Source organism: Manacus candei, unplaced genomic scaffold (genome assembly GCF_025592945.1).
Source record: "Manacus candei isolate 608988 ecotype Guabito, Panama unplaced genomic scaffold, ASM2559294v1 h1tg000056l, whole genome shotgun sequence".
NCBI classification, from domain to species: domain Eukaryota; kingdom Metazoa; phylum Chordata; class Aves; order Passeriformes; family Pipridae; genus Manacus; species Manacus candei.
The window spans coordinates 1,932,566-1,960,362 of NW_026138104.1; the positions used below are offsets into that span (position 1 = coordinate 1,932,566).

At 36.9% G+C, this 27,797-nt stretch overlaps 1 protein-coding gene across 3 annotated transcripts in view; it reads right to left on the reverse strand.

The window, feature by feature from the left end:
- The window catches only part of CDK14 (cyclin dependent kinase 14), a 313,070-nt gene that overhangs the window by 82,470 nt on the left and 202,803 nt on the right, over nt 1-27,797 (reverse strand). For all 3 annotated transcript variants that reach the window (XM_051802182.1, XM_051802184.1, XM_051802183.1), the window contains 2 exons: nt 16,638-16,701; nt 3,898-3,946 (listed from right to left, as the gene is read on the reverse strand). In XM_051802182.1, the coding sequence (XP_051658142.1) occupies nt 3,898-3,946; nt 16,638-16,701 (113 nt within the window). The remainder of the gene's footprint in view (nt 1-3,897; nt 3,947-16,637; nt 16,702-27,797) is intronic.

Sequence of the window (27,797 nt, forward strand, 5' to 3'; positions counted from 1 at the left end):
CTGTGTAGGTGAAGCTTCTTACTAGACAGAAGCAAACGTCAATGCAACTTTTGTTTCCTAACTTTATAAGCATTTCTACAAAATTTGTAGATCCCATCTTATCTAGTAAATACTCTCTATAATCTTTCAGTAATGTGACAACCAGTAAAGGAATTTGGTGTTGAAGTCTCCAAAGAATTTAATTCACTGTGAGAGTGACATTATTTCCTTCAAACACTTCACACAAGTCGCCTCTAATGTTGACCAATTCTATTTTAAGAATTTTAGAGATCTGACTTAAATAATGAGCCTGCTCGGTTTCACTTTGTCATTGCTGTTAAATTCCATACTTTTAGCTAATTACCAGTTAGAGTGGGAATTAAAGAGCTATTGGCTTGTGTCCAATATTGTTCCATTGTCTTGCTTTGCCTTTAAAATTCACATCTTGTAGAAGCTGGCACAGTTGGTCAGGTGCAATTATTTTGCTTCCAGACTACCATTTGTGGCTTTTTCGGAAGTTTGGGGTTGGATTTTTTTTGCCTCTTTTCCATCTACCTTACAGACATGAAGCTGGCTCTGTAGATGTTGAAAGCGTATTATTCTTCCTTCTAGTAACTTCCCCTTATATAAATTGAATTATAACACAAATTTTGAGGTAAAAGCCTCTTTGAAGGCTTCTAAACCCACATTCTCACCCTTCCATGCCAGGAACTCAAAACACACATATATATATATATATATATATATATAAACAAGATAAAGGGCCAGCCTGTGCCTGAAAGATGAAACAGTAGATAGTGAAAGTTTCATTGTGTTTAGAAAATTAAAGATGTACTCTTCCAGTCTGGGAGCATGAAGTTCAATGTTGTGCTCTGTGGTACAGTTCCTATGGCAATTTCTGTGTGAAAAATTCTTAAATTTCTTTCTATCTCAACCCCTCCCCTATAAATTGCAGTAACAGGACTTCACCTCAAGAACATCTTAAGCATACACATAAATCCTTCCAAAAAAGGTATGTCTTTCTAAGGTACTAAGATGTTGAGAGGAAGTAACTCTGTAACAAAACCAATACATATTTAAAAATAAAAGGCTGTATGTTTTTCTCCACAAGGGTCTCATGTTTATTGCCAACTACCCTTAAAACAATTCTAAATGAAACATATTTTGTGTCATCAACAATCTTCAACAAATTAAATCAGGAAGCTAAAAAGGATTTTTTTTTAAGAGATTGCTGCTTTTTGAAACACCATAAGAAAGAAAGAAAATTTCTAGAATGAATCGGTCTATCCATGTGTTAAGTTTTACAGCTGAATTATAAACTCTTGGGAATACGATGTCTTAAACAGAAATGTTTATGCATCCTTAACCACAGCTGTGCAAGCAACAGCGCTCTAATACAGCATACAGATAAAGATTTACACTAGAAAAAGAGAAAATCCTTTACATTTCAAATGTAAATCATAAGTAATTTTGAGGCACTGAATATTTCCTATTATAGTAGAACTACACAAATGAAGCACTAAACTCAACGTATTGTCATTGCTTTCAGTCTTTCAATCCCTTCATTTATGCTGAAAAATTGGAAATCCTTTATGCACAGAGCATAGAAAATGTATAAATATTTTTGAAGAGGTTTCTTAGAATTTAAGAAACTATGGTTTTATTTGAGTCAGCCTGTGATGTGATCACAACTTGTGTCAATTAGGAAATCTGAGTAACCGAGACTTTGTTTTAAGCAAACTGGTTGTTTTTCTTTTTTTTTTAATCTATTATATGAAAACAGAAATTTCCTGTAATGTTCTTGAAGGAAATACAAGACAGCAACTTTTCAAATTCAAACCCATTATTGTACTTATTAATACATAACTGTATATTTTAACAGTTTAACTGCTGGTAAAACATAGAAATGCTCAGTCCAGGCCTGCAGGATGGATAGAATAGCATGCCAGTATCTATTCGCATTACTTATGCAAATATATGCCCCCAAGGAAACACATTCACATCAATATTAGTTTCCTTGTCCTTTCCCAATCTAGATCTAATTGCCTATGTTGTAATATAATTGCTTCTTCCAAGGTTTTGGATTTCATTAACTACTTTCAAATTAAAAATGAACTTGCAAGTTTGTTGATTGTTAAGGGACAGAATACAGACAATTATAGTGACTTCATTTTTAAAAGGAAAGTTGTGACTTTCAGGAAATTGCATTATTCCAAGCAGTAAGATTGAGGTAGAGTCAAACATTGTAAGATGCCTGCAAGGATCACAACAACTGGCAAAATGTTTAGAGATATTCACAAAAGCCAAATATAAGTGAAGTTAATCTTCCTGTTGCTCCATCTACAGTAAATCGGAGATGGATTTACCCACAAACCCACCAAATTAGGCTCCTATTCTGAACTGCACAAGCCAGGAACTTTTCTATAGACTGTTAAAAGTCAATTAATGCAAGCCAGTGACACTTAACCTTTGTGAAGGCCTGCACTGAAGTCAGTGTCAGCTTTATGCCTCATTGCAGGAATTAGGAAGTTACTGCTAACCATGGAGGATCCAGTAGTACTGCAAAGTGAGGTACAAGGTCATGAAAGATCCCTGGCACTGCAGAAATACAAGTTTAGACTCAAAAGGATGAACATCAATGGTATCACATCCAACAACTAACACCTAATTTTAACAATAATCTTGCTACCTTAAGAGATTTCTCCTTGTTCAGTCAACCACAATTTCAAAAGTCATTGGGGTTTTTTTTAAATGAAAAATACCTTTGTGTTTCAGTCAGAATTGATTTGGGAAGGAGCAGATAGAGAAAAAATAACAGAATGGCAAAGTGAGTATAAACCTAAACACACCTTGTACAAATGACCATGCTATGGATTTTGCATTTGTAGACACACTTCATTGCTAATAAGTTAATATATAGAAAAAGGATTTGGATTTCTACTCATATCAATAAATTTCTTTCTTTATAGCAAGGAAGCTCCTTCACCAAAACATTTTGTATCTTCAATTTCAGTGGTGAATTTGGAGATCTTTTAGTTTACTGCTGATTCATCTCTTGAACTCCCTGGTAGACTACCAACAAGACAGCCAGTTAGAGGCAAAAATAAAATTTTGAATTAGAACCAGAAAGAAAACAGCAATGCTGGTGCAGCAAAGGTTTAGCCTTTTTGCAAAAAATTTTGGTCAAAAGAGAGTAGAAAATTTCTAACAATTTTTCTGGCATGACAAATTGTTGATATAGCTGTCATCCTGCTCATCCAACTCAAACTCTGTATGCTTTCTCAAAATATAAAAGATGTTAGTTGTTCAAGACAGTGAGGTCCAAATATCCTGTTTACAAAATTCTACATATACTGAGAAATTTTCTAGTAGTAACCTTTATACAGATGATTGGATAGGCATCCCTGGTTTATCTTTATTTTGAACATAAAACCTGTGTATCAATGCCCATCTAATGTAAATGTGAAAAAATAAGGAAACATTGAAAGAAAAAAAAAAAAAGCATGGTGAATTCACATTACCTTTTTTCATTCATGATAATTAAGATATAACATAGTATGACCAGATGGAGCTGGCGACAGGGCATGATTATGTGGAAACAACACTCAAAAGTTGATTAGCAATATATTCTTTAAAAGTTTCTTAATTGTTATAGATGAACAGAGAAAAAAAGATTCAAAACTGAAACCCCAAAGCAATAACACAGCATCTCTCCATGAGCTCAATACACTTGTCAACTAACATCCCCAAGAAGAAAATACAATGCTATGCAGTTTCTCCCTATTTACAGGTAATTGGCAATACAAATCTGTTTTATTTGAAAAGAATAGAGCCATTTTAAGTTAGCTATGATAACTTCAACTTGTCATGAATCGTATCCTTGAAGAGTCAAAAATGCAATTAAAAAAAAATACTTACTTATTCCAGGCTTGTCTAAGGTTTTTAGGGCCATACTGTGTAAACCGTTCTGTAAGAAAAAGAAGAGGCACATTCAATTACTTACACTAAAACCAGGATTTAGTTTTTAAAAATATTTATTTACTATCAATTTTCATCATTTCATCATTTCTATATGTCTACTGTAGATGAAGTCCTAAGACAAAGGAAGAAAACTAACCTACGAGCAACTGCCAAACAAACAGGGAGAAAAAAACCCCAAAACCCAAAAAAGACCCTAACTCGTTAAAACAAATCAAACCAGCATGACGTAAAGCTCATTTACTGTGGCATCACCAGAAATGTAAATTTTTACAATTATTTCTGAAGTAGTTTTTGACTGCTAGGGGAAAAAAAGAAGCCTGAAATCTAGTATGGTTTTTTATTTTTCTTCATGGCAAATACAATTCTCTATGACCTCGCTGTCATGTTTTTATGCTTCTCAGACGGCACAGGAGTAAGTGTGGGTCTGTGTGACACACAGAGACACAAAGAACATGATGGCCACATGAGAGTCCATTTTCTAAAGAATACGTACAGATAATGAGCAGAAGTAACAAGTAAAATGACAGCTTATTTGCTCAAACATCAAGTTCTTAAGTTTAGATGTAAGTACTTTCCCTCTCATATCCAAGAAGATGCTTGATCTGCAGTAGGACTCTAGCTGGAAGAGGAAGATGCTATGAGAGCTGCTGCAGAAATGATGAGCAGTACTTCATTAACCTTTGCAACAGGAATTAAATGCCTCTCGGGAAGAAACAAATGCAGTTGTGTTCATTCAAATTCAGCTGGAGAATATAATAACATTTTCCATAAAGACTCCTTGCACTGAAATTCTACTATGTAAACTGGTACTCACTATCACCAACTACCCTAGTGTGGTTGCATTAATTGCTGTGAAGGAGTCCTAAACTTACAAAATACTCCATAAACTAAAAAAAATAAAATAAAAAAAAATATATATACATATAAAATTTTGCTTTCTCTTCATCTACGAGCATGACATTTAATAGACCCACTGTACAGTTGCAGCAATATTTTTTATATATATATGCACATAGCTATGTATGTGTCTTATTGTGAAAAACAGCTGTAAATGTAACTTGGAAGGGGTTGTGTTCAAATTCCTGTATTTCTGTACTTTGCTTATCTGAGTTTTAAAGCTGTCATGTACACTTCATACACAGTCAGTTCTGAAGGTGCCAAAACCAAGGCACATGCAAAATCCTAATATCAATGTAGATGCTTTGATTTTCTTTCTTATACCTACTTCTTTCTCTTTTTTTCTCTTTAGTTAAAAAAAACAAATGCAGAAGCTTCAACTCTCATTGACGTCACTACTGGAAGCTTTTGGTAAGCAGCAGACCTGTAAACTGTGTCTGAGGGCCACTTCAAGCTTACAAATTTTGTTGCTTTAACCATAATGATGCAGTTAAAGAAATTATATCACTCTCTTTTAGATATGTGTGACAAGTGTACTGGAAAGTCAAAGCTACATGACTACAAATAGTTCCAGCACCAATATGAATTATAAATATCACTTATGTAATGTTGTATCTAAATTTACTCAAATAACTTTCTTAGCAAATAACACCAAATGCTAACTACATAGTCATACTGCTAAAGGCTTTTAGACAAAGATGAGTGCATAAAACAAAAATCTGAAAAGTTTTTTGTGGGGTTTTTGTTTCATTTTGCTTTTATTACCAACAAAGTTTCTACATTTGGAAAATATTTGACTGTAGGTGACCATTAGCTGACTTCTCTAACATTATCCTAAATTTTGTAAATTAGAAACTCTACAGTACTTTCCAATTACTGATAAAGTCAATCCCAGGCACTTAGAAGCTTGGGTACTATAAAAAGGAAAAACAATTTAAACCATTGTGTATTTTCTCTTAAGTCTTGATACCACAATGAATGCAGACCATAATGGTTAAAGAGGGGAAAACAAGAAGTCACTGCGTATGTTCTTACTGAGAGGAGCAAGTGAAGATATTTCCTTACAATTTTATGTGTGCACACATTACAACAAAATAACTTACACACCTGAGGCATCCAGGTTAAAATTATAGGAAGTACCAATTTCTTTTTATCTCTATTATACATGGCATGCAATGCATCTACTGCAGAGGTGCCAGTACCCTGAGGCAGGTCTTTAAATCAAGTGGACAAAGTAGTCAGGATCATTATTAGATATAGCCATGGCTCAGTATAGGTAAAATGCCACTGGAATCACTGCCTCTTATTATGTTTTAATATCCAATAGTACAAATAAAAGCTCAGTACTGAAACACACGTTCTGTTGTAAGTAGTTCAACGATTGTACTGGCATTGAGAGCATGATCCAAACTTACAAGGGAGAAGAACAGTACAATTCAAATTGTCCCAGTTTTTTACTAATTCTGCTCTCCAGAGGAAAAGTCTGAGCTCTGGTGAGATTAACAGCCAAGTTGCAGAGGCCTCAGCAGGAGCTAAGCTAATTTTTTAATTTTAGTTTGCAAATGGGAGTTAAAAGTGTATATGCAAATGGATACTTATCCATAAAAACTATAAAAACATAGACTTTCTATACATCATAGGTAAGTAGTCCAACCACAACTGTCCATTTATTTATGACAAAGGGCTGAAAAATAAGATGCAGCTAGACAGTGCCATGTAACAAGAAGTCTGAAATACACATTCAGCTAATAAACTGCAAATTTGCAGATTAATCTGTTTTGGTGCAGAAAAATGCTGGGCGAAAAGAGAATTGAACTGACTTGAAGCACTGCTGAAAAGCTAATCTAGACCTGGAGACAGAAAGATTTTGATTTTATCTGTCATTCTGCAATATGTTTTGGTCAGATACTGAGTTGGCTCAAATTGACTTCAACAGAGTTACATCCACTGAAAACATTTGAGAAGTATCATATACAATGTATTTCCTTGACTGGACTATCAGAGATTTACTTGAATCAGTTTAAGCTATTTTTACTGTGGGAGGAAAACCCCCGAGTCACCCAGTTGGCTAAACTGCCTTTTGACCATAATGTCAAAAGGTTTGTTTCAGTTCTGCAAAAAATCTGAAAAACTATTGCTATGCCAGATGAGATTTTACTGAAAAAGTGATACTGGAACCAGTTATGTAAATGCTATAAGGGACAGGCATGAGTAAAACGAACAAACAGCTCAAAGGGATCTTCATTCTTCAGTGTCTACGGCTCTCGTCTAAACATCTTCTTAAGTAATGAGAGTAACATCTTCTACCTGCATTTATCAGGCAAGGAGAGGGAAAACTAGGGGGAAGACATGGAGAGGAAGAAACCCTGTCTATAGAGGGGTACATGTTAATCCATAGTTCTTAATTCCAAACTCTATGAACATGCTGTGTGACTGCAGATCATGCTTCTCCTAACTAGTGGTGTCAACTCTTTCCTCTCTACTCTGACCAGATTAGAGGCTCTGTACTTAAAATACTTGGTACAGAAAGAAGCCACACATTGATGAAATACAGCTCATGTTTTCGTACATTATTTTGTGGTCATAGCTCCAACCAGAGTCCTGTTAACTTTCATGGACAGTACAGTTAGATGGGACTACTGTGTTAACTAAGCCCAGCCTTGTGTACATGCCAGTTCTTAGTATTTTCCTGAATTCATCCTTTAGAGAATAAAAAACCCAGCAGATTTTTGTTCCAGAGTTGCCAGAACAGAGCAGCTACAATAATCTTGTCCTTGAACTCCTCCATCATGGACCAGTTTTTTAGGTCCTGAACTGTGAAAGCACAGTATTACATACCTAAAAACACCAATCTTGCAGTCCTACCTAACATAGGCAAAAAAGGAAGTAACTTATCTTCTCAACTTTTATCTGAGCATGTCCTGCATTTGTTCAATTAATGACAGAACTGGAATTCAATCTCAGAATTACATCCCCAAGTTGGCTTCTGAGTCACTTTTCGGAGTGAACGGCTCCCACATACCTGTATGAATGCTTCCGTCCTTTAGTGCTCGATGGATTTAATAAACCCAAATCTAAAGCTTTACATATCTGACTGTGACCAACTGCAAGAAATCACATTTTATGATACATTCAAGCATATGGTATTTGTTTTTCAGATGCTCCCATTGATTTGATAATAAAGAACAGTAATATCAGTCAGTAGATCTTGACTGTAATGTGAGATCCTGGGAATACTGCACAATTACCATGAATGTTCCCCCCAAAAGAAATCTTTGCCTGATGTACATTATGAGAGGCAACACTACTGGCGATCCAAATCTCGGTCCAACCTTGTGGAAGAAAACCTGTACAGCAAACACTTAATGCCTCTCCCTCAGAACTGAAAAGCAAACAGGCAGATGCAAGAGTTTAATGCAGACATTCACATCATCACCACCCACACAGCCATCCTCCAGAACTCACAAGCCACTGTCAAGAACACAGGGCACGCTATTTTGCTGAGGCAGCTGCTCATTCTCATGAGGCTGATATTTAAGAAACTGAAAAACTTTATGTTTACAGATCAGGATTTGATCTCAGATGTATTTTGAATTTTTATAGTTCCAAATTGTGAGTATATATACTAGAGTTCAAATACTTTTAGGTTATTTTTATTAAATGTGTTTATTATTAATAAAAACACTGGAATATCAACACAGTAAGCTCATCTGAAATTTAAAGTAAAAAGTATGATTTTAATTTCCTTTATGTAAGCACTTAAATATTTGCTAATCTTTTGGGAACAAATTCAGGAAACAAAATTTCATCCTCTGCATTTTAATCCCAAATATACAATCATCCTCACTAGAACCATGTCTCACTGTTACAGAGCTGGCTTTTGACATGGGTGTTGTATTTCACTAGTCAAAGGTGATTTTTTGCTTATGTGAGACAAAAGAAAAAAGAAATTTTTAGTTTTGTTTAAATCCCACAGCACCTAAAAGTGTTTATCATTTGCTTCATAGAAAACCAAATTAGCCAAATCTTGACTAAGTGGCATGTTCATAAGCAAATGCAGGGTAAAGAGATCCCTATACAGGACTGCAGAAACAAGAGCAAACATACAGTATTCATATTCTTTACTGGAAAGAAGTAGCAACATCTTCCTGTAGTGTGCCTTTTAGGATGTTAGAGGAGTATACAAAAGGACTAGTCTAACATATTACATCCACAGCCTCAGAAGTTCAGTCTCAGAACCAAGACTCACAGTTCTGCTCAGCACAACACACAACCCACTCACTGATGCTGGGTGGTGCAGTTACACAAATGCTCTGGCAGTACATGGATCTGAGCTGTTCTTTGCTTCAGACCTTGCAGCACAGCTAACTCAATGCCTCATGTGCCTAGGAAGATTTTAGGACTGTGCCCCACAAACAATAGCAAAGCTATTAGAACAACAACAGCAAAATGGAAGCAGAAATGAGCAACCAGAGGAAGAGGAGGAAATTTCTCAAGTTGGTTGATTTGACAAACCCGATGCATCAAAAAAATTATGTTCTTAAAAACAAATGCTCCCAAATTCTAGCCACTTTGAAGGCCTAGACGAAAAAAAAAACCTGGCCAGAGAGCTCATCCAGTACACTGTATTAAGTGGTCTTAGAAACAACAGTATTTCTTTCTGTCTGTTTCTTATTTCCTTTAGACAACCACTCTACAGCAACATTAATACATATGCATACTCACTTGTGAGCCCACATATATACTTACATGTTCTCCACTGCAAACATCATTATCTGCCTCATAAACACGCTCCATCTGACAGCCCAGCATCAAGGGCAGGTTCAAACAGAAGCGAATTTCAGCAGAACTCACTAGTGAGCTTATTAGCAGACCACTGCAGGAATACTGGTCTGCTGTGAGAATTGAAAAAATAGCACTTGCATTTTAAGTAACATAAAACAAGATGAGGGTTTTTTCTCCTTTATCAGTCAGAAAAACACATGAACTATTATACCTTTGCCACATTTGCCTTGAAAGGACCTAGGACAGGCAAGAAAAGCTACATAAGGAATTAGAGGCAGAATACATTTTGATTTTTAGCTTCTTTTTAGCGCTATTGATAATCAGCTTCTAGACTAAACCAAAGAACTTAAAATGCAGTTTGACTTCAAGGCATTTTTTATGTTGTTAATCAAAACATGATGGCTAATATGCATTCCTTGATTAATGTTCTTCTCTATTTAAAACCAAATGTGATTAGCTTAAATGCAAATATTGAAACATCACCATAATTAATATTTTGAAAAGTCTAATTCATTATTTCTTTAAAAGGGTTTTCTTTACATTTAAATTAAGTCTAATGTGACTAACACTGTATTGTGATATGTAAGACTCATATGCTATTTTTATTAAAGATTCAATGCTAAAAATATTTAAATTATGTTAGTAAAGATACAAAGACAAGCATCCATGTTGACAAGCAAATTTTCAAGCACTATAATATTTGCAGCACTAACGTGAAATTAGAGTTTTCACTGAAGTTTGTTCACAACTGCAGTTTTACATACACACGAGCTAAACTTTGGGGCTTTGTATGTCAAAGGCCTTGAGAAAAATTACTTCAGCTCCCCCCTCTCCATCCCATCCCATCCCATCCCATCCCATCCCATCCCATCCCATCCCATCCCATCCCATCCCATCCCATCCCATCCCATCCCATCCCATCCCATCCCATCCCATCCCCTCTCTTCTTCTCCCTTCCAAAAGCACCTGCTTTAGAAGTGCACAGGTTATGTAAAGAGGAAGGATAGATGCTGTTTTCTAAACTTCTTACTGAGCACAAGTAGAAAATGTAATTTTAATAGCTAGCATTGTCTGACGCACTGGACTTCTACATTAGATGGTTCTGCCTTTCAGCAGTGCTCGCACTGGCTTCCCTGCATATGTAATAGGTTACTTTAACTTTTCAGGTTAATATAATTTTTTTAAATGGTGAAAACAAAGACAATTCTACTTCTCTTAGGTTGTGGATACCACAAACTTGAGAAAACACCAAACAATACAATTTAGTTTTGGCAAAAAAAAAGGGGGAGAAATTTGAAATTAATTCTCCTTTACAGGTCCCTCTCCTTTCCTCAAATACTCGAATTTTTGAAGACTACATCTATATCAGTAATTTAAATGTGCTCGAGACTGCTGTCTGGCTGAGACACCATCACTGTCCTGTAGTACTACTGCAGCACACTTCCATCCTCCAATATAAGAGATGGGAACTTCCTTCTTATGGAGAACAGTCCCTGGCCTACATTAACTCCCTAAACATGCCCAGGAATTAATTATTGGTAAGTGCTAATTGTCATGAGGTAAGGTAGGCCAGAGGCTGCTCTAACAGTTTAACAGCAGACTCCCACATCACCTGAGAACATTTGCTGGCATCAGTGTAGATGTAAATAAACAAGATACTGATTCAGCGTATAATAAATTGTTGACAGGCTTTGGTGAAACTCTATAGGAAAAACTGCTATGCAAGTTTGAAAAGCCATATGTTCTCATATACAGTATGTTCGTGTGTTTGTGCCAAAGGAGTTTAGTCTCACGGCCCAACCCTACTCTAAATGAAGACTAAGTCCTTTGAAAACAACTTGCTATCAATCAGCTGTTAAGATGTAAGTAGGCAGATCATATTTCTAAACCAAATCTATATTTATTGATCATCTGAGAAGCAAAGTAGAATTCCTGAGTCAAAATACCAGTTCTACAGTGGTTTTGTCAGTCATAGACTTGTGATTTTTTTAATAAATCCATCAAGTACCTGTCAGTCTCTGGCAAATTCTGTCTTATACAGTATTTCCCATGAAAACTGTTTTCTCGCTGTTTCTTTTTGTATTTTCCTTTCTTCTTAAGGAGAGACTCTTACTTTAGGGATTCTCTTTTAAAAATCATTGCTCAGCAGTTGCTTTCATTGCCCCATAAAGGCACCTTTCAGGTATATTACTCTCTATTGTATCCGATTGTCTGTTGAGCATTGTGAGGTTCAGGCTCCTACACCATCAGCCCAAGATTAAATATTTAACCTTCTTTCACCTAAAAACAGTATTGTAAGGAACTGATGCACATGACATAGCATTCTCATGTTTTCTCCACAATCCTAACAAGTTCTCCTTGATCATCACCATCTCTTCATGGCCATGGTCATTTAATTTATCTTCTGTTGTGACCATATCTTACCTTCTCCCACTTTACTCACTGACAGTACCTTCTGATAAATTCTATTTAACTTCCCAGGATGGAGGTTACACAACATCAGTCCCAAACAGTAACTGAGAATGTAGGAAAAGTGAAAACTTGACTTAAGCATAGATGTTGATCCAAAGACTTATCTTGCTCACTTATTTGGGTAGGACTCTGAATCCAGGACAAATCACTGCAGATGAAAAGTTGGCAAGACTACAGACTAAGAAAAATGGGAGATTTAACAACACACAAAAATCAGGAAGACTTGGACACAAGGCAGGTAAGGAAGCAGCTTGTTTTGGAATACTGCTTCATCTCTACTCATACAGATAAGACATAGCAAATGACCACAAATTTTTTTCTTCGAGATACAGATCCAGTGATATGATTGGTGGTTGGATCTGCTTTAGTGCAGCAAATTTACACATTTCTGAAAGTATTGTAACAAAAGAATAAATAGTGAAAACATATTCTTCCAGTCCTGTGTCAGGTGGTCATGTTCATCATTTGCAGTGTCTCTGCCCAGTAACGTGGGGTTTCTATTCCAGATGAAAAGTCAAGATTTTCTTGAAACAGCAACTAACACTTTTTCATAATTTCCTCAAACTTTTTTCCTATTTGAGGCAAATAATTTACTTTCAGACTGATCCAGAATTGCTGGGTTTCTTTGGTGACACCTGAGTACCTGAAGACCCTCTCAAGATTATAGCATCCTTAACAGTATCAAAGTGAATCACAGAGGTAACCCAAAGTTACCGAAACATTTCTGAAGTATTTCAGAACTTTCAGATGCATCATTTAGACTATCCTTAAGTAATTTACTAAGCAGGACATGTGTGTACATGTGCCGGTGTGCACAGGTACAAGCTGAGAGGACCAAGGCGGAGGCCCAGAAAAAGCTTAAAGACCAGGTCAACTTTTACCTTTGAATATCTTCCATAATATTTGGAATATTTGTTACATAGAAAGTAATCAGAAATCTCAAAGCGGGAAGATAAAATACAAGTTGTTTTCTGACTTTTTAAATAGCAAACAAAATTATGACCATTTTATTTTCAATATTATAGTCTGTTAGGGGTTTAGATGACATAGATCCACCCACAGTTAGCCTTAGGAACACATTTCTTATTCAAGCTCAGCAATGTTCCTGCATATTAAGATGTCAGAGATCATCATTGTTTATGCACTGGTTGCTTTCCATAATAATCAGGCCCTTGTTCACTGTAGTAGAGATGAGACTAATGCCATGTTTTTCAGACATGTTCCTCCTCACAAACTGTGATTAGCTCTACACAGCACAAGACCATGCCCTATCAAATCACAGCATGAAAATTAGTTATTGAAGTCTGTATACAAACAAGAAATACAATGAAATTTTGTTTCTACTCTCAATAGTCTTTCCAACTCCACAGACATTTAATGTGCCTAGCATTTTTTAAACTATACTATTTTTCACTGATACTTTCTGCTCAAATCCTTTTGGTTTATACTTACACAACTCAGTTTATAGCACCAAAGCCTTACCTGAGTGGATGTCGATATCCTCATCACCAGTGCTCTCTGCACTTCTCAATTTATCACACTTACTGTTAGCAGCTATCAGTCTTAAATTCACAAACACATGCAAAACGCAAGAGTTACTTAATCCCATATCACTTATATTTAAACAGCCATTTCACAAATCCTGAAGAATAATGGAATTGTTTCAGACTTGGAAAGAAATGTCAGGGTCCTTCCTGCATTGTTCGGCTAAGAAAAGGAAAAGATTAAGTCATCTTAAGTGTATTATTAAAGCTTTAATCTCCATTTTTTCTCCAAAGAAGTCAGTTATGAAAGTTAAAGTGTAACAACAATTTCAGACCATCAGGGAGGGCAGCATATTTGGTTGAGCATCTGTGGAAGGGGATAATGCAGCCTTGCCATAGCTAGAAAGCTTTTGTGCACAGAATGGCACGAAGGAAGGCATATTTTTAAGAAGCAACAGAGAATCCAGTATCCATGACCAAACATCTCCAACGACCTTAATGGCCTGAGCAAATAGTTTTAATTCCAGCCTAGCCCATAGGTTAGAGATTTTTGTCCAACGCATACCTGGTATACCAGTATGATACCAGAGGTGGTGTGTTTTGCTGCTCTAACCATTCCATACCTTACCAGGATCAAATCTAACTACTCCATTTTGGGGTATGTGAGCCAGTTTTGGTTGTCCAATTAGATGATGCTTTCTATTGCTGTAGTTTCTAAAATCAGCAAATGAGGAACCATAAAACAAACAAAAAATCCTTTTACCAAGGTCATCAAGGATATAGGGAGTAAAGAACACAGTATGTGTACAGAAATACTCCCTTTACTCCAAAGGGAGTAAAGAACACTGTATTTGTACAGAAGAGGGATTTTATTTTTTGAATGCTCTCAGACCTCTACAGTGCAAGAGAATTAAGGAGCTCAGCACTTTGCATTAACAGGCCCTAGAACGAGTAAATAGTTGCCAGCAAGAATAATAATAGTAACTTACAAATGTACATACTTCATAGATGTGGAAAGGATCCGAGAGAACAAAGACCACACCATGCAGAAATGGTGAAAATACTGAGTGACCACTTTCTGTCTTGGAGGCATCTTTCTTCTTGCCCCCCCCCGTTGCATTTGTATAAATATTATGTATTCATAACTGAAAAAATCCATAGTCTGGGATGGAGAAAATAAGAGCAAGTCTAACACAATACCTGTATAAAAATTAGATTTAATGAAGTACCTAGAGTGGATTTATTTCCTGATATTCTTCTGTGGTAATAAACCCATCTTCCTTAATACACTCAGAAACCAAACTGAAAAATCAAACCAGGAAATTTCTTGGCTGCCATCTACTGTTCAAAACTTTGCTGTATCACACAGAAGAATAAAAACAAACCAACCCAAACAGCACTCACTGACACCTCCAGATTTTCTTCTCTTCAGTATTCTTGCTAAAACCAATGTCTTTGGACTGCTGCTACAGACCACTATATTTCTGTAAGGATCCTGTGTATATGCTCACCTTTTAATTAGTATTAGGAAGAGGAAACATAAAAGCTGTTTTAGGGAAGAACACTGTAGTATTTTTAGTATTTCAGTGAAAAACTGTACTTGTTAAAGAAGTTTCTACTAATTCACTAGAGTTCACTAAAGTGTGATTTCACTAAACAGCAGTAAGTCTAGGACAGAGACTGAAAACAAAGTGCAAGAAGGCTGTCTGCATTCCTGTTTCTCCAGGCTTTGTCTTCCTGTCAGGGTAAACCCTACAATGTATTTGTTTCTCTCTGTCTCTTGAGAGCTACCTAGATCCCTTTGTCCTTTACAGCTCCTCTGCCTTATCTCCTGCCTCTTTGCTGCCCAAAAAAAGCTACTATGATTCTGCAGATCTGATGTATGACAGGCTGAAATGAAAATGGAATGTTTTTCTTTATGGCTGACCTATGAGATAACTTGAAAATTAGGTTTAAAAGACGTAGGATGATAGAGATTGTCACAGTTTATCACTAAAGCTGAAGGGACTATCATCACAAAAAAGGAGAACCAAGAGTTTACTGAGAGACCTTAGGTCTGCAAGGGCAAAAATATCTGAAAGTGGATTCCTGGGTCAATTTCTGTTACTTATTTCCAGACTTCAGTCATATGGTTATAAATAGATGACTCATCCTAGCAAAATATACTGTGAGCCACTTAAGTCCTTCATCCAAGAGCATCTAGTAACCTTCTCTTTACCATTTAGTCCAAACCCACTCACAGCAGGTCCAACAAGTTCAGGCTGTTCAGGTCCTGTCCTGTCAGGGTTTGAACAGAAGGAAGATGGCAAACCTCTTCCAGACAACCAATTCCAGTATTTTACCATCCCCCAAGAGCCAACACATCTCCTACTCATTGACCTGCTTTGCTGTGTTTAAAAATGAATTTCTAGGATCCCCACTCAAAAATTCACAATACTATGTATATTACATTTATAAACATGCATACATATATAGCATAATGAAGCTGACCACATCCATCTAGTTTCTAGGGAACAAACTGTTCCCTCTCACAAAAAGGTATCAGATGGTGAAATGGCTTCTCAAGGATGGTTGTAGAATATGACAACTTCAAATATAACATGTATTAAAAAATTGAACCTTTGCAGAAAGGTGCTAAGAGATGATCTAGTTAATCACTTCAGCTTTCACAATGTCTTTTCTCTACTCTTTGGTTTCCTTTAGTGTTTGTCAAAGTTTGGTGTGCTCTGCAAGGAGAGTAATACTGACTCGGAATCACCCTACTAGCAATCTGAAAGGAACGATACTCGGTGGCTGAGGAATGCAAGCAGGTCAGGGCTCATACTGTAATAAACAGAAGAAAATTAAAAAGAAGGAAAAGAAATTAAACAAAAGAACCCCCCACACACACCCTGAGCACAATAAAAAGCAGCAACAGAAGTGCATTATTGTTCACGCACTGCACACCAAGTCATTTTGAAGCTTGTGGGCAGGGATGCAGCTATCTCTGTTCTATATTTCCAGGGAGAGAATTTGGATGAAGTTGGTACTTCAGCCTACCTGGTTTAAAATGGGGTAAAGAGTGGACTCCAGGCCACGTATCTTCATTTGGTGTTCCAAGTACCTGTGCACAAAAGAAGAAAAAAACCACACTTTGCTTTAATGGAAAAGACCTAACAAGTCATAGCACTATAGAAAGCTACTTCTCATTGTATGCTCAATGTACCTTACAGTCTAAACTTTAAACAGGCTCCATAGTTGGGGGATGAGGAGTATGGTACAAAATGTTAAAATATCATAATAGTTTCAATGTACCAGTGCAGTAAAGTAAGTCAGTAAACTAGACAGGAGTGCTGTGTTCCTGTCAGATTGCCTATTTAACCAATAGATAAGTATCAAGCTATCTCAGAGCACTGGTGTTACAGAGGCTAGATAACTTAGTTCAGAAATAATTTCAATCCCTATAAACCTAAATAAGGTGAACAGATAACTAATAGATGCCAGGACAGAAGATTTACAAGATGGTGAAGGGAATAATCAAGAGTGTGGCGTAACAAAAATGCACAGCAAACAGTTGTCATTTTAAAGTGCCTATAGTATGCATAAAACCAGGAAATTCTCAGGAGATACAGACTTTATTGACTCATATGTTATGCATTGTTTCTATTCACTTCTACTGTCTTCCTTCTTGTAATGTTAGTCAGACCAACCCACAGCAGCAAAATACTTAACACTTCTCATATATGTCTTATATCCTCTGCTCACATGAAAAGTTCACCCTGTCTTTGGAACAAATAATAAGTAAGTTGAGAGAATTGCTACAATAGTTCTCCCAAATCTGGTTTTGCTTCATAACACATAACTGTCAATGCTTGCTTAAGCCAAGAGGAACACCTAAATTAGCACTTCTAGCAAAAAATTTCTGAATGAGCTCTGGGATTTGATATTTCACTAGTAAGATCTTTCTTTTCAGAATTTACACTCAATTTTGAACATGAATGAAAATGCTAGAAACTTCTTTGAATATTTGTTATAAACTCAGGCCCTGGAATAAAAGGGCCTGATTTTCTAAAGTGAAAGCTATTCACATCAGTCTGATGCTTGTTTTGCATTGTCATCAATGTACAAAAGCCAGTCCCAGCCCTGCCCCTACTTGCACTGCAGGTCTTCTGCATAAATCTTGAATCCCTGTGACATTCTGTGGTCACTTACTTCAGCATAAAGCAAGCCCAAAATTATCATGATGGTCTTTGGTCCAAAAATGTGAAAAACAGCATCTACTCGAAATGACTGGAGTTGAAGAGATTTTTTTTTTAAAAACTATGTCAGCTGCAATATACATATGAATTAACAATATTAGAGAAAGGAACATTCTAGAACTTGTTTCACTTCTTAAGCTATGCAAACATTTGTTCATGTTGATAAATTCAAGCTGAAAAGAATTCTTAGAAGCAAGACTGGGAAGGTAAAACACAAAAAATTCTTCTTCAACTCTGCCACAAATTTACTTCGTAAATTTAGAAATGGACTTTAAAACTTGAGGCAAAACTAAGTGACCTCTAAAATAGATAAAATTTTTACCTATGAGGTGTGCTTTATGACTCTAAACTCTAAATTTTTTTCAAGCAATTTACAATACTAATATGTTTATAATCTAAGAATATTAATACAAAGGTGTCACAGAAACAAAGATGAAGTATCAGTGCATCTAGAGAGTATATGTTCGCGAAGTTATTTCTATGTGCAAACTCACTGGTTTTATTTGTAAATACTGTTTGTAGCACATTGCTTTCTGTCCGTGTGATATGTCTGAATTGGCATTTGAATAAGATAAACCTGACGCTGCAACCCTCATTCATCATAATGTTAATTTCATTACTGCTATTAGAGAGAGCACAGTTCGGTCATTAAACATGGAAGAAGTTAAGAGACACCGTCAACATCACGTCCCTAAATCAATACACAAATAACTTCCACTTACCTTCTGCATTGATCAGGCTCCTGGTGCCAAGCACCTCCCAGACCAGGAGAGGGAGCCCGTGGATCAAAAACAGACATTCATTCTTGAATCAATTTAAATCTAGAAATAAGGTCCTCAACTTTGCAACATAGCAAATCAAAGGAATATTCTCTCATGAATATAAGAAAATTAGCCACATCCTTCTAAATGTGTGTTCTTATTCGCCTCTAGTTTTAGATGAGATAGAGGCAGCTAAGGAACTGTACAGATGAATATTAAAACCAGCTAACAAAATCTGAAACTTCCAGTGCAAGGTAGAATATTTATCAAGACCAATTTAACACAGAACTTGGAGCTAAGAAATAGATTATTCTGATTTTAAAAGTAACATCAGGTCCAGTAACAGGGAGTTTGATGGAAATAACTTCTTAAATGAACCGTATGTGACTCACATTTTTTTGTCTAACTGGTTTTCCAATCCATTTCTTTAATAATATTCCAGCACAATTGCTGCTATAGTGTTTAAGAGCCAGCTACAAACAAGTTCTGTGCCTTGGAGTACTCAAACCATCTACAATATTTATACATTCTCTCAAGCATAGAAGTCAGGCCAAATGAACTAGGGGTCTTCTATTACCTAAATGCCAACCATTTTTAAGGCAGGGGCACTTGGTAGTTCAGGCAAGGATCCAAACACTATTTTAATGCATACCACAAACACTATAAAAATCATCCTTCTTCCACGTAATTTTTAACACACACAATGCAGAAATTCGCAATATGTGGCTATCAATCAACAGGAGGAGAGGGCAGCACTGAAACAACTGTGATTTTGGATAAGATGAAACAGTCACTGCTCACAGGTATGTCAACATAAAGAGATTTGTAAGCGTTGCCTTGTAAGTGATGCTTCTAAGCAGCAATCAATTCCCTTTTGATGAGGTGGGATTAAGCAATCCAAAGCAATGAGTTTTGACACCTGCTATAAACAAAGCAAAGCAGAGTTCACGCATAACAGAATGGTGGAAAAAGATTTGTGGCTTACAAAAGAGAATTAAGGAACCAATATGGAAAAGGGGAAGTGGAGGAGAAAGGGAGAACCCAAGAGTCTTCTGGTTTTACTCAAAAACACTGTCACTTAGCAGTGAAGACTAGTTACCCAGACCAAACCACTGGCAACATCTTAGCATCTAACTGATCAAATGAGGGAGCAAACCACTGTGTACCCTGCCAGTGCTGGAGAGCAAGTGTGATCTTACCAGTGGAAGTGGAAGATACAGGAGGCACAGCAGCCAGGGACAACAACTGAACTGCAGGAGCTGGTATTTCACGGGTGACCTTCTAGCCCTGACTATCTTATCATGATCCACCACTTCTCATTCCAAGCCTGGCGGCATGAGTTCTGCCTCTTCTACATTTTAACACTTTTTCTTTCCATTTTATGTTCCAAACCCTAAAAATAACCACCACTGTCATGGCAATCAAACCCCAACTTAATATTGGAAATAAGCTTTTATTTAGCACTGAGGATGATTTGAAAAAACAAGACTAACTTTGCTTTCTCTACTGATAATTTGCTTCTCAGTGAGGTAACCATTCAACTTGCATGGTTTAACATCCTATTTTTTAAAAATTGAGTTCCTAACACAAGAATAATCTACAATTCTTAAATTTGGAATGGATTCAGTGTTTTCCAGGGATCAATGTGGTTATGGTTTCTTCAAAGAAAATTCCAAAACCTAACGGGATTCTGCTGTTCCACGCTGCAGCCCACTCTGGGCTCTTTTATTCTCTTACAAACAAGATAAAATGACCTTCTCATTTGAAACTTGCTATTCAAAATCAGGATCAGATTCTAATTTCATTTGTAGGGTAAGAAGTCTATTTATATAAAAATAACAGATTTACAATACATCAGGGTACTGAGGGCCAAATACCTGTACTGCCAGTTGATATGGTTACAATTTGACAGAAAGATATGAAAACACAACATACTGTTCAAATCTCCATACCCAAGCATGATGTAGAAAACTTCCCAGCAAATGCAACACGAATGCACTGTGGGGTATTGCATTGCCTTAATTTTTTAATAGAAGAAAAAAGTTCATGTTCTGCATCTGATTTTGCAAAGACTCATCATTCTCTGGTGTGCAAGGGAATAATTACTTTACGGTGAGCTTTGCGCCACTTTACCAACACAATTAGTCATGTTGTCCCGTATTCTGCTTTGAAAGCAAAAACATCCCACATTACTGCCATGTCTTAGATGAGCAGCAGTGCAAATCTTTCCTAGCAGCTCTTTCCCAGTTGCTGACATAATTAATGAAGAACAGCATTCCCCTTTACACTACAAGTTTTGAATATACAAAGCTGCATATTACTGAAATAATGCTTTAACCCTTGTTAGATCTGATGATCCTCAAGAAAGGCGATGTTTCGGAGTTCAACAAGACAAAGAACATGCAGCCCATGGTATTATTCAGAGCAGAATGAAAAACAAGACCAGCATGCAAATGAGCTGCCTTTCCTTAGACAAGGTTTATGGAAATCAGGCTAAGCAATATGCAGAATTTTCAATTTTTTTAATGTTAGGTCAACTTGATGAGCAAACAAAGTTTAATGAAAAAGTGTCAGGAGAATGCATTTTTTTTTTCCTTTTAAAAAAAGAAGGTTTTGTCGAAAAATGCCCTGGAATTTTAACTAAGAAGAGTTACAAGCTGGATGTAAAAAATGTTTGGGTTTCTTTTCATTTTTCCTTTTAAGGATGTTCAAGATTTCTGTTCTGGTCTTCTTTTTTGCTGCATAAAACATACTGCATTTAGTGAATCCTTGGCTGTGATGTACCATGGGAGACAATAGCTGTCTCAGGAACTGAACTTAATCAAGAGGAAGAGAATAATCACTGCAGAGTCATTTCCAAATCAGCAATCTCTTTCTGTTGAGTGAGATTTGGAGGTTTCAAATGTTCAGTTTTTCAACAAAAATCTGTTCCATTCTTGCAAAGCACACATATCTAATGACTTAGTCAAAAACCTAGGAGTTCTTTTCCTTTTCATTAGAGGAAAGTACATTACTGCTTTAGAAATGGCTCTTGAGAAGCAATGTAAGTTCCAGGGTTTTTCTGTGGCAGCTCCACCACTCTCAGAGCCACCTCTGAACACAGAATTTCCCATCTAGTCTGGAAGAGGAGAAGCTTATGTGGTCTCTCTGTGGCAGTCTGTCCTGCTGCTAAGCCATTTGTCCAGATGATCCACCTTCAGCCACATTTCTCTCCAGGAGTCACTGTTAGGTAGATCTTAACCACATCTTCCACAAGCAGGGAAAGTGCTGTATTACGACCCAATAATCTCAGTGAGCATAAAGTACATGTAGTAGTGAAGACCAAGGGATGAACTTCATCCTTCAACTTAGTATTTGGGTTTAGTACAACAGGTTAAAAAAAAATCAGCAACTATTTGTGTATTATGCATGCTGACTCAGAGTCTGCTGACTGACAACTGCAGCGAGGCTTCCTTCAACTCTCTGCTGGGCACGATAGGTGACAGCTGAGTGTCAAGTTTAATATCCAACAGATAAGAGTCAGAAATGGAATTGCCTCAAAACCAGTAATTTCTTCACATCAGGACCTCATCCGTTCGGTTTTGCAGTTCGCTTACCATAAGGGCCAGTAAACCTATTTGTTTGTGTAATGCATGTACATGTTTGTTAGATTGAGGCTGAACATATTTTACCTTTGAGAAAGCTGTGGATGTTCCAGGGTTCACAGCTGCAATGAAAAAGCCACCTAATTTTTCACTAAAGAAACAATGTCTATCAGCTAAGATGGCAACATTATTTGGATTCATGAAAAATAAAGACTACATGCCTGTTCATCACCTTGAGATTTAAAATATTGAAGCCTTACTTTATTAAATGAATAGCAAAAATCACATATCATTCCTAAACAAGGAATCCATGTCAATTCAAAGTTAAAACAACTCAAGTGAAATTGTGTGATCAAGGCAGTCTCTTCCCATGTGGAAGGCACTAAAAGGCTCGTTCAGAACCTAAAAACTGTATTTTAGCAAAATTATTTGTCTTTCATAGCAAAATTTCCATGTTTTTTTAGCCAACTGTCATCAAAACATCTCTTCATTATTTCCACCCAGGTAAGAAAGACAATACCAGTGAAATAAATAAAGCATACAGAAAATATAAGTTGTATGATTCCTCTTCAGAACAGAAGTGTTAAACAAGAACCCATAATTCTTTACAGACAAAATCAGACTTTCAAATTCTTGTTCTAAGTTTTATGTATAAAATGGGTTGCAATTTTTTTTGCTTCCTTCTGTGCCTGTAAATGTTAGTAAAGTCATAAAAAAATCCTTGCAGTGATGGTACGTGGTATAATGGAAAAGAAACTCAAAAGCCACCATTTTATATGCACAATGGTAATGTGCAGAAGAGTATGTTTAATCTGATCTGCATTCATTCAGGAAATTAAATCAGAATTATGGACTTAAGAGAAAACAAGGGTGATTAGAAAACAAACTGATTGGAGTATGTCTTTTGCAAGTTATTTTGCGAATGATCTAAACATTGTCTTAACAAAAAAAAAAGGGTAATCAATTCTTTCAAGAGTCATATGAAGTATCTGCTACACAGATAATGAGGTCAAGACACAACAGGAACAAAAAAGAGGGAAGGCACCTCCTCACAAACCCCATAAACTTGTTTCTGCTGTACAAAAGTGATGCTGTTTTTTGAAAAAAATGGAAGCTATTGAGGTTTATTCTTTAAGGTGAAAAAAGAAGTAGCAAGAATAGAATGAGGTTCAAAAAAAAGCTGACTCTTTCAAGCATCAAGTGGAAGTGGAATATCATCACTCCATTATACATGGGTAATAAAACCACTTGCTTTGAGCATAAGAAGTGATTTATCATGAAGTTGTCTTCTAAAACATTGAGGTAATGTGCCAGTATGGATGAGGGAAGCAAAACATTACCACAAAATTTTAACAACACACATTGATTTTAAAAAAAGTCAAGCTCAACTAATATTTGCACTTTAACTCTGTCAAGGATGAAAAATGAGGTCCTTGAAACAGTAGAGGACCCAATTGTTCTTAACTCTGTTTCCCCATAGAGGCAGAATACAATGAAGTCTTGCCAGGAAACATATTTAATATGTGATTTCTTCCAACCTTACTTTGTATATCTAAGTGATATTTGAGTAGCTGCCTGCATTGCAAAGTTAAATTTATCCCAACACTGTTTCCACGCTGTTTGCAGCACAAGTAAACTCATCACTCTGTTCATACCCATGGTAACCACAGCTACCTTTCTGAGGGACCCTGACAGAGTCACCACTGCAACTGTGCTACCACGAGGAAATCAACGGGGACTGAAGACTTCATAAAGATTCCTGTCTGCCTTCACAGAGCCAGGCTCTACCTACTCTCTCTGCATGATCTGGGAGCGACAGCTGGGAGGAGGAGGAGGAGGAACTGACAGGCATCACCGCAGACCCAGCACTGCAGACCATCAGGGCAGATTAAATGAAATCCCCAGCCTTACAACAAAGCACTACGGAGGTTTGACATGCCAGTGTCCTTAAATGCTCAGTCAGGGAAGAGTTTTGTTTATTCCAAAAAGTACCTACTAAACACTTTGACAGAGCTGTTTCCATGATTCAGTGAGATGACTTTTAGAAACTAATTCTGTCCATAATCCAAACTGGAGTGAGAGCAAAACCAGAGTATTTAATCTAAATTTCACAACAAGAAAAAAGCAAGTGTAAAACAACTTGTACAGGACTATGACATCCTCTTCCTACAGGGAGTCAGCACATTTCATCATAAGGCCCTATTTTAGTAACTTACAACATTCATAAAAGTTCACTTGGTGGAAAAAACTGGTTTTTTATTTAGTGATTCTTCCTAAAACATTTATGCGAATGAGATGAATTCTAAAAAAAATATAAGAAAACAGGATTTGGCAACGTATTTTGAAAACAGAGGGGTCTGTGCTGTAGAGACAGAGTGTGAAATAAGCAGCAAAAGGGAAAAAATGAAACTCCTGATAGAGATTGCACTTTCCCTCAACCAGTGCAACCAGGCAGCAATATTGCCAAATCAAAAGTTAATTAAAAACTGATGTACACACTAAAAGGAGACACTGTTCAGCTCCAAAGTGAAAAGATGGTTCCTCTATGAGGGATGCTTCATATTGAAGCGGCTAAAGGAGCAGAACAGAAAACATGTTCCTTCTGCTCTCCCAGACACCTGTGCTGAGCAGTCTCTTTCCATTGACAAACAATCTCATAATCAGAATAAAAAAATTCTGACATTAAACTAGATTTAATGTCTCTGATATCTGCTTTAGAGCTGCAAAAACTATGGATGAAACTGACCCTTAGTAAGAAGAGAAGAGAATTTGAAAGTTTTGTGGACCTCAAAGCTGTGAACCAGGAAAAGACCGGGAAGAAAATTAATGCAGAAGACTCAAGCTGACCTCAACAGATTTCTCTGCCCCTCCTCCAAGGAGAAAAGTTTGCTCTTCTGGCATTGAAAGAACTTGTGAGCTCTCCAGTAAAGTTACACAGAGGGAATGATTTCATCGAGAAATTGGTGTTAATACATGCAAAGAAGCAGCTGCTCCCAATATCTGTGCTGGAAGACCCCTTCCCTACATTTGGGAAGAAACAGAATGGTTTTCTTTACTGCAAAAGAAGACAGCAATTTTCTGTTGGAAGGACCCCATGGCTCACAAGTCATGCTTGTTTATATATCCTTTAAAATCTGCTCTGATTTACTCTATACAGAAAGGTATATACTCTGCGTTTCACATTTGCTATCCTGTTTATGTTGCAGAGCCCTCTCCTAAACATGCTCTTTAAAGATTTATTTCTAATTTTTTTACTTTTTTCATTAAACTGAAAAAAAAAAAAAAAAGACAAAACTCTGTGGGAGGCTTTTATGAAATGTACTTCCAGAAGCCCTGCTGTGCTGGCTCAGCAGCTGGCTCATTTGAATTCCAGGTATGCACTACACAGGATTTTCTTTTTTTGGAAACGCTGGCTTATCGGAAAAGTAATGCTGCCTTTGGATCATAAAGCTGGGTTTATGGTCTTTTTGAAGACCATAAAACTGGCTCAGTTAACACACATGAATTCCTACCTAGTATTGCAGTGTCCAATCTCATTGGCACAAGCAAAGCTACGCCACTGCATGAGGATAATTAAGGGCTTAAAGCTGCCATTCAGCTGGAGAGCTTATTTAAATAATTATCAGACTATATTTATGTATCTTCCCATGAATCATCATAAAAATAATTGTTTCTTCACTACAGTGTCATTTAACTACAACTGTTTGAACAAACTAGAACATTTGGGATCACATCCATTCACCGTAATGACTATCACCGCACCAGGACCTGACCCAACGGTTTTCACAGCAACCAACCAACATTTTCCCAGAACAAACCCCCATTCTGAAGCAGTGAAGTGCACACTGTCCTTCTCTGATACTGGAAACCTTTTGTCTCTGGCCTGGTGCCCAGTCACAACACATTGGAGGAATGTGTGCCTCGTTATGACAACACAACAAGACTCACCATTCCTTATGCACAAGGAACAGCATATGCACTGCACAATAGAAGCTCATGACATGTGCTGCTTATGTGGTAGAAATATATTTGCACCAGAGAGAAAAGCTGTTGTGCTAAGGTAGATAGAATATTATAGCTGGGTTGACTGAGCTGCTTGAGCTCACTGTCTGGAAAAAAAAAAAAGAGTACTATCATGAAAAAATTTTTTTCACCTGAAAAAAACAGGGCAGGTAACATATACCAAGACACATATATGAAGCCTGATGCTCAGCATCACAGAACAGCATGAGACTAGAATCTGATCAGATCATCCAGAAGTTTGCCAACTCCTTATTTTGCCAACTACAATCTTGATCTTGTAATAATCTCAATTTTGAATAGATTTGTGCAGCCACATGGAGCTCAGTGATGCAATGAGTATATTGTCAAGTTTTTTTATGCGACAATCTGTAGAAAATGAAGGCAGCCAGTCATACTGCCATTTGAAGAATGTGCAGGTCCAGGTGTTACAATATTTCTGAAACAGTGGGGCATTAATAATGAGCTCCACTTCTGATAGGTATATCAGAAGGACTCCTCTTGGATGTCTAAATATCCAGCTGATTCCTATATGGAACCTTATCAGAATTCCCAAATCAAATCTCTTTTAAAAATGTCTAACATTATCACTTAAAATCCATGACAAGTGATACAGCTTCAGGTGTTTTTCCTACAACAAAACATAGCATGATGCTTGGTGTATTCATTCCAAACAGCAGCATTTTGCTGCTACAACAGCAAGAATTTTATACTATCTTTCTGAATCACAGGGACAGAGCAAGCAAGCAGAATGAAAAATCAAAGCAGAGAAATATTTATTTTCTAAAATGGGGGAAATGTTAGCCTACATCTGATGGAGAGACACTAGCTATAAAAACAGCTGAGACATTTTAAGTGGGATCAGGGCAGAATCCCAGGGAGTTACTCATTCTCATCCAGAGGCCAGTAAGATCCATGGGAAGACTGGCTGAACAGAACCTGTATCACTGCAGCAGAGTGAGCTAGCACTCTTCACTCCAGAGCACTTTAGAAATTTCCAGTGAATTCTTCACTGGAATATCTATCCATTTTCATGACACCTGCTTTGCCTATTTCCTTGCAAATCCATTAAGAGGGATGGGTTCATTGTCCAGACACCACGAGATACACACCCAACTGTTGAAATCAGAAGGGGGTTTTGAAAGAATAAGAAATGTCGAGACGGTAAAATTTTTGAAAACTGGAAACTGTGATTTAACCATTTATTTCTCATGTAGCAGCTGTGGCTTTAACAATCAGCAGGCAGGTGGCCTAAGAGTTTTCATTTTGCTTATTTAAAAGAAGGTAAAAGCAGGTGTCACTTAATTGGAAGAGGCAGCAGCACTCTCAGCTTCAGTGAACCCACTTGTTTGCTTCGACATTAGTGCACTCGGTAACTTTGTCCACAACTTCTGAGCTCTCAAAAACACAAGGCAAGAGGGATTAGGGTGTAGTCATCTCCTGTCTCTAATTAAAACTTTAAACCACATGTAGGGCAGCTGTAGTGGCAGGTCTTACTCTTGGCAGTGTTACTTTTGGGCAAAAGGGAACTATTTCCCCGGAGCTGCTGGAACCAATCCTCTCTATTCAGTGGAGAAGGGAGCTATGAGACCTGGG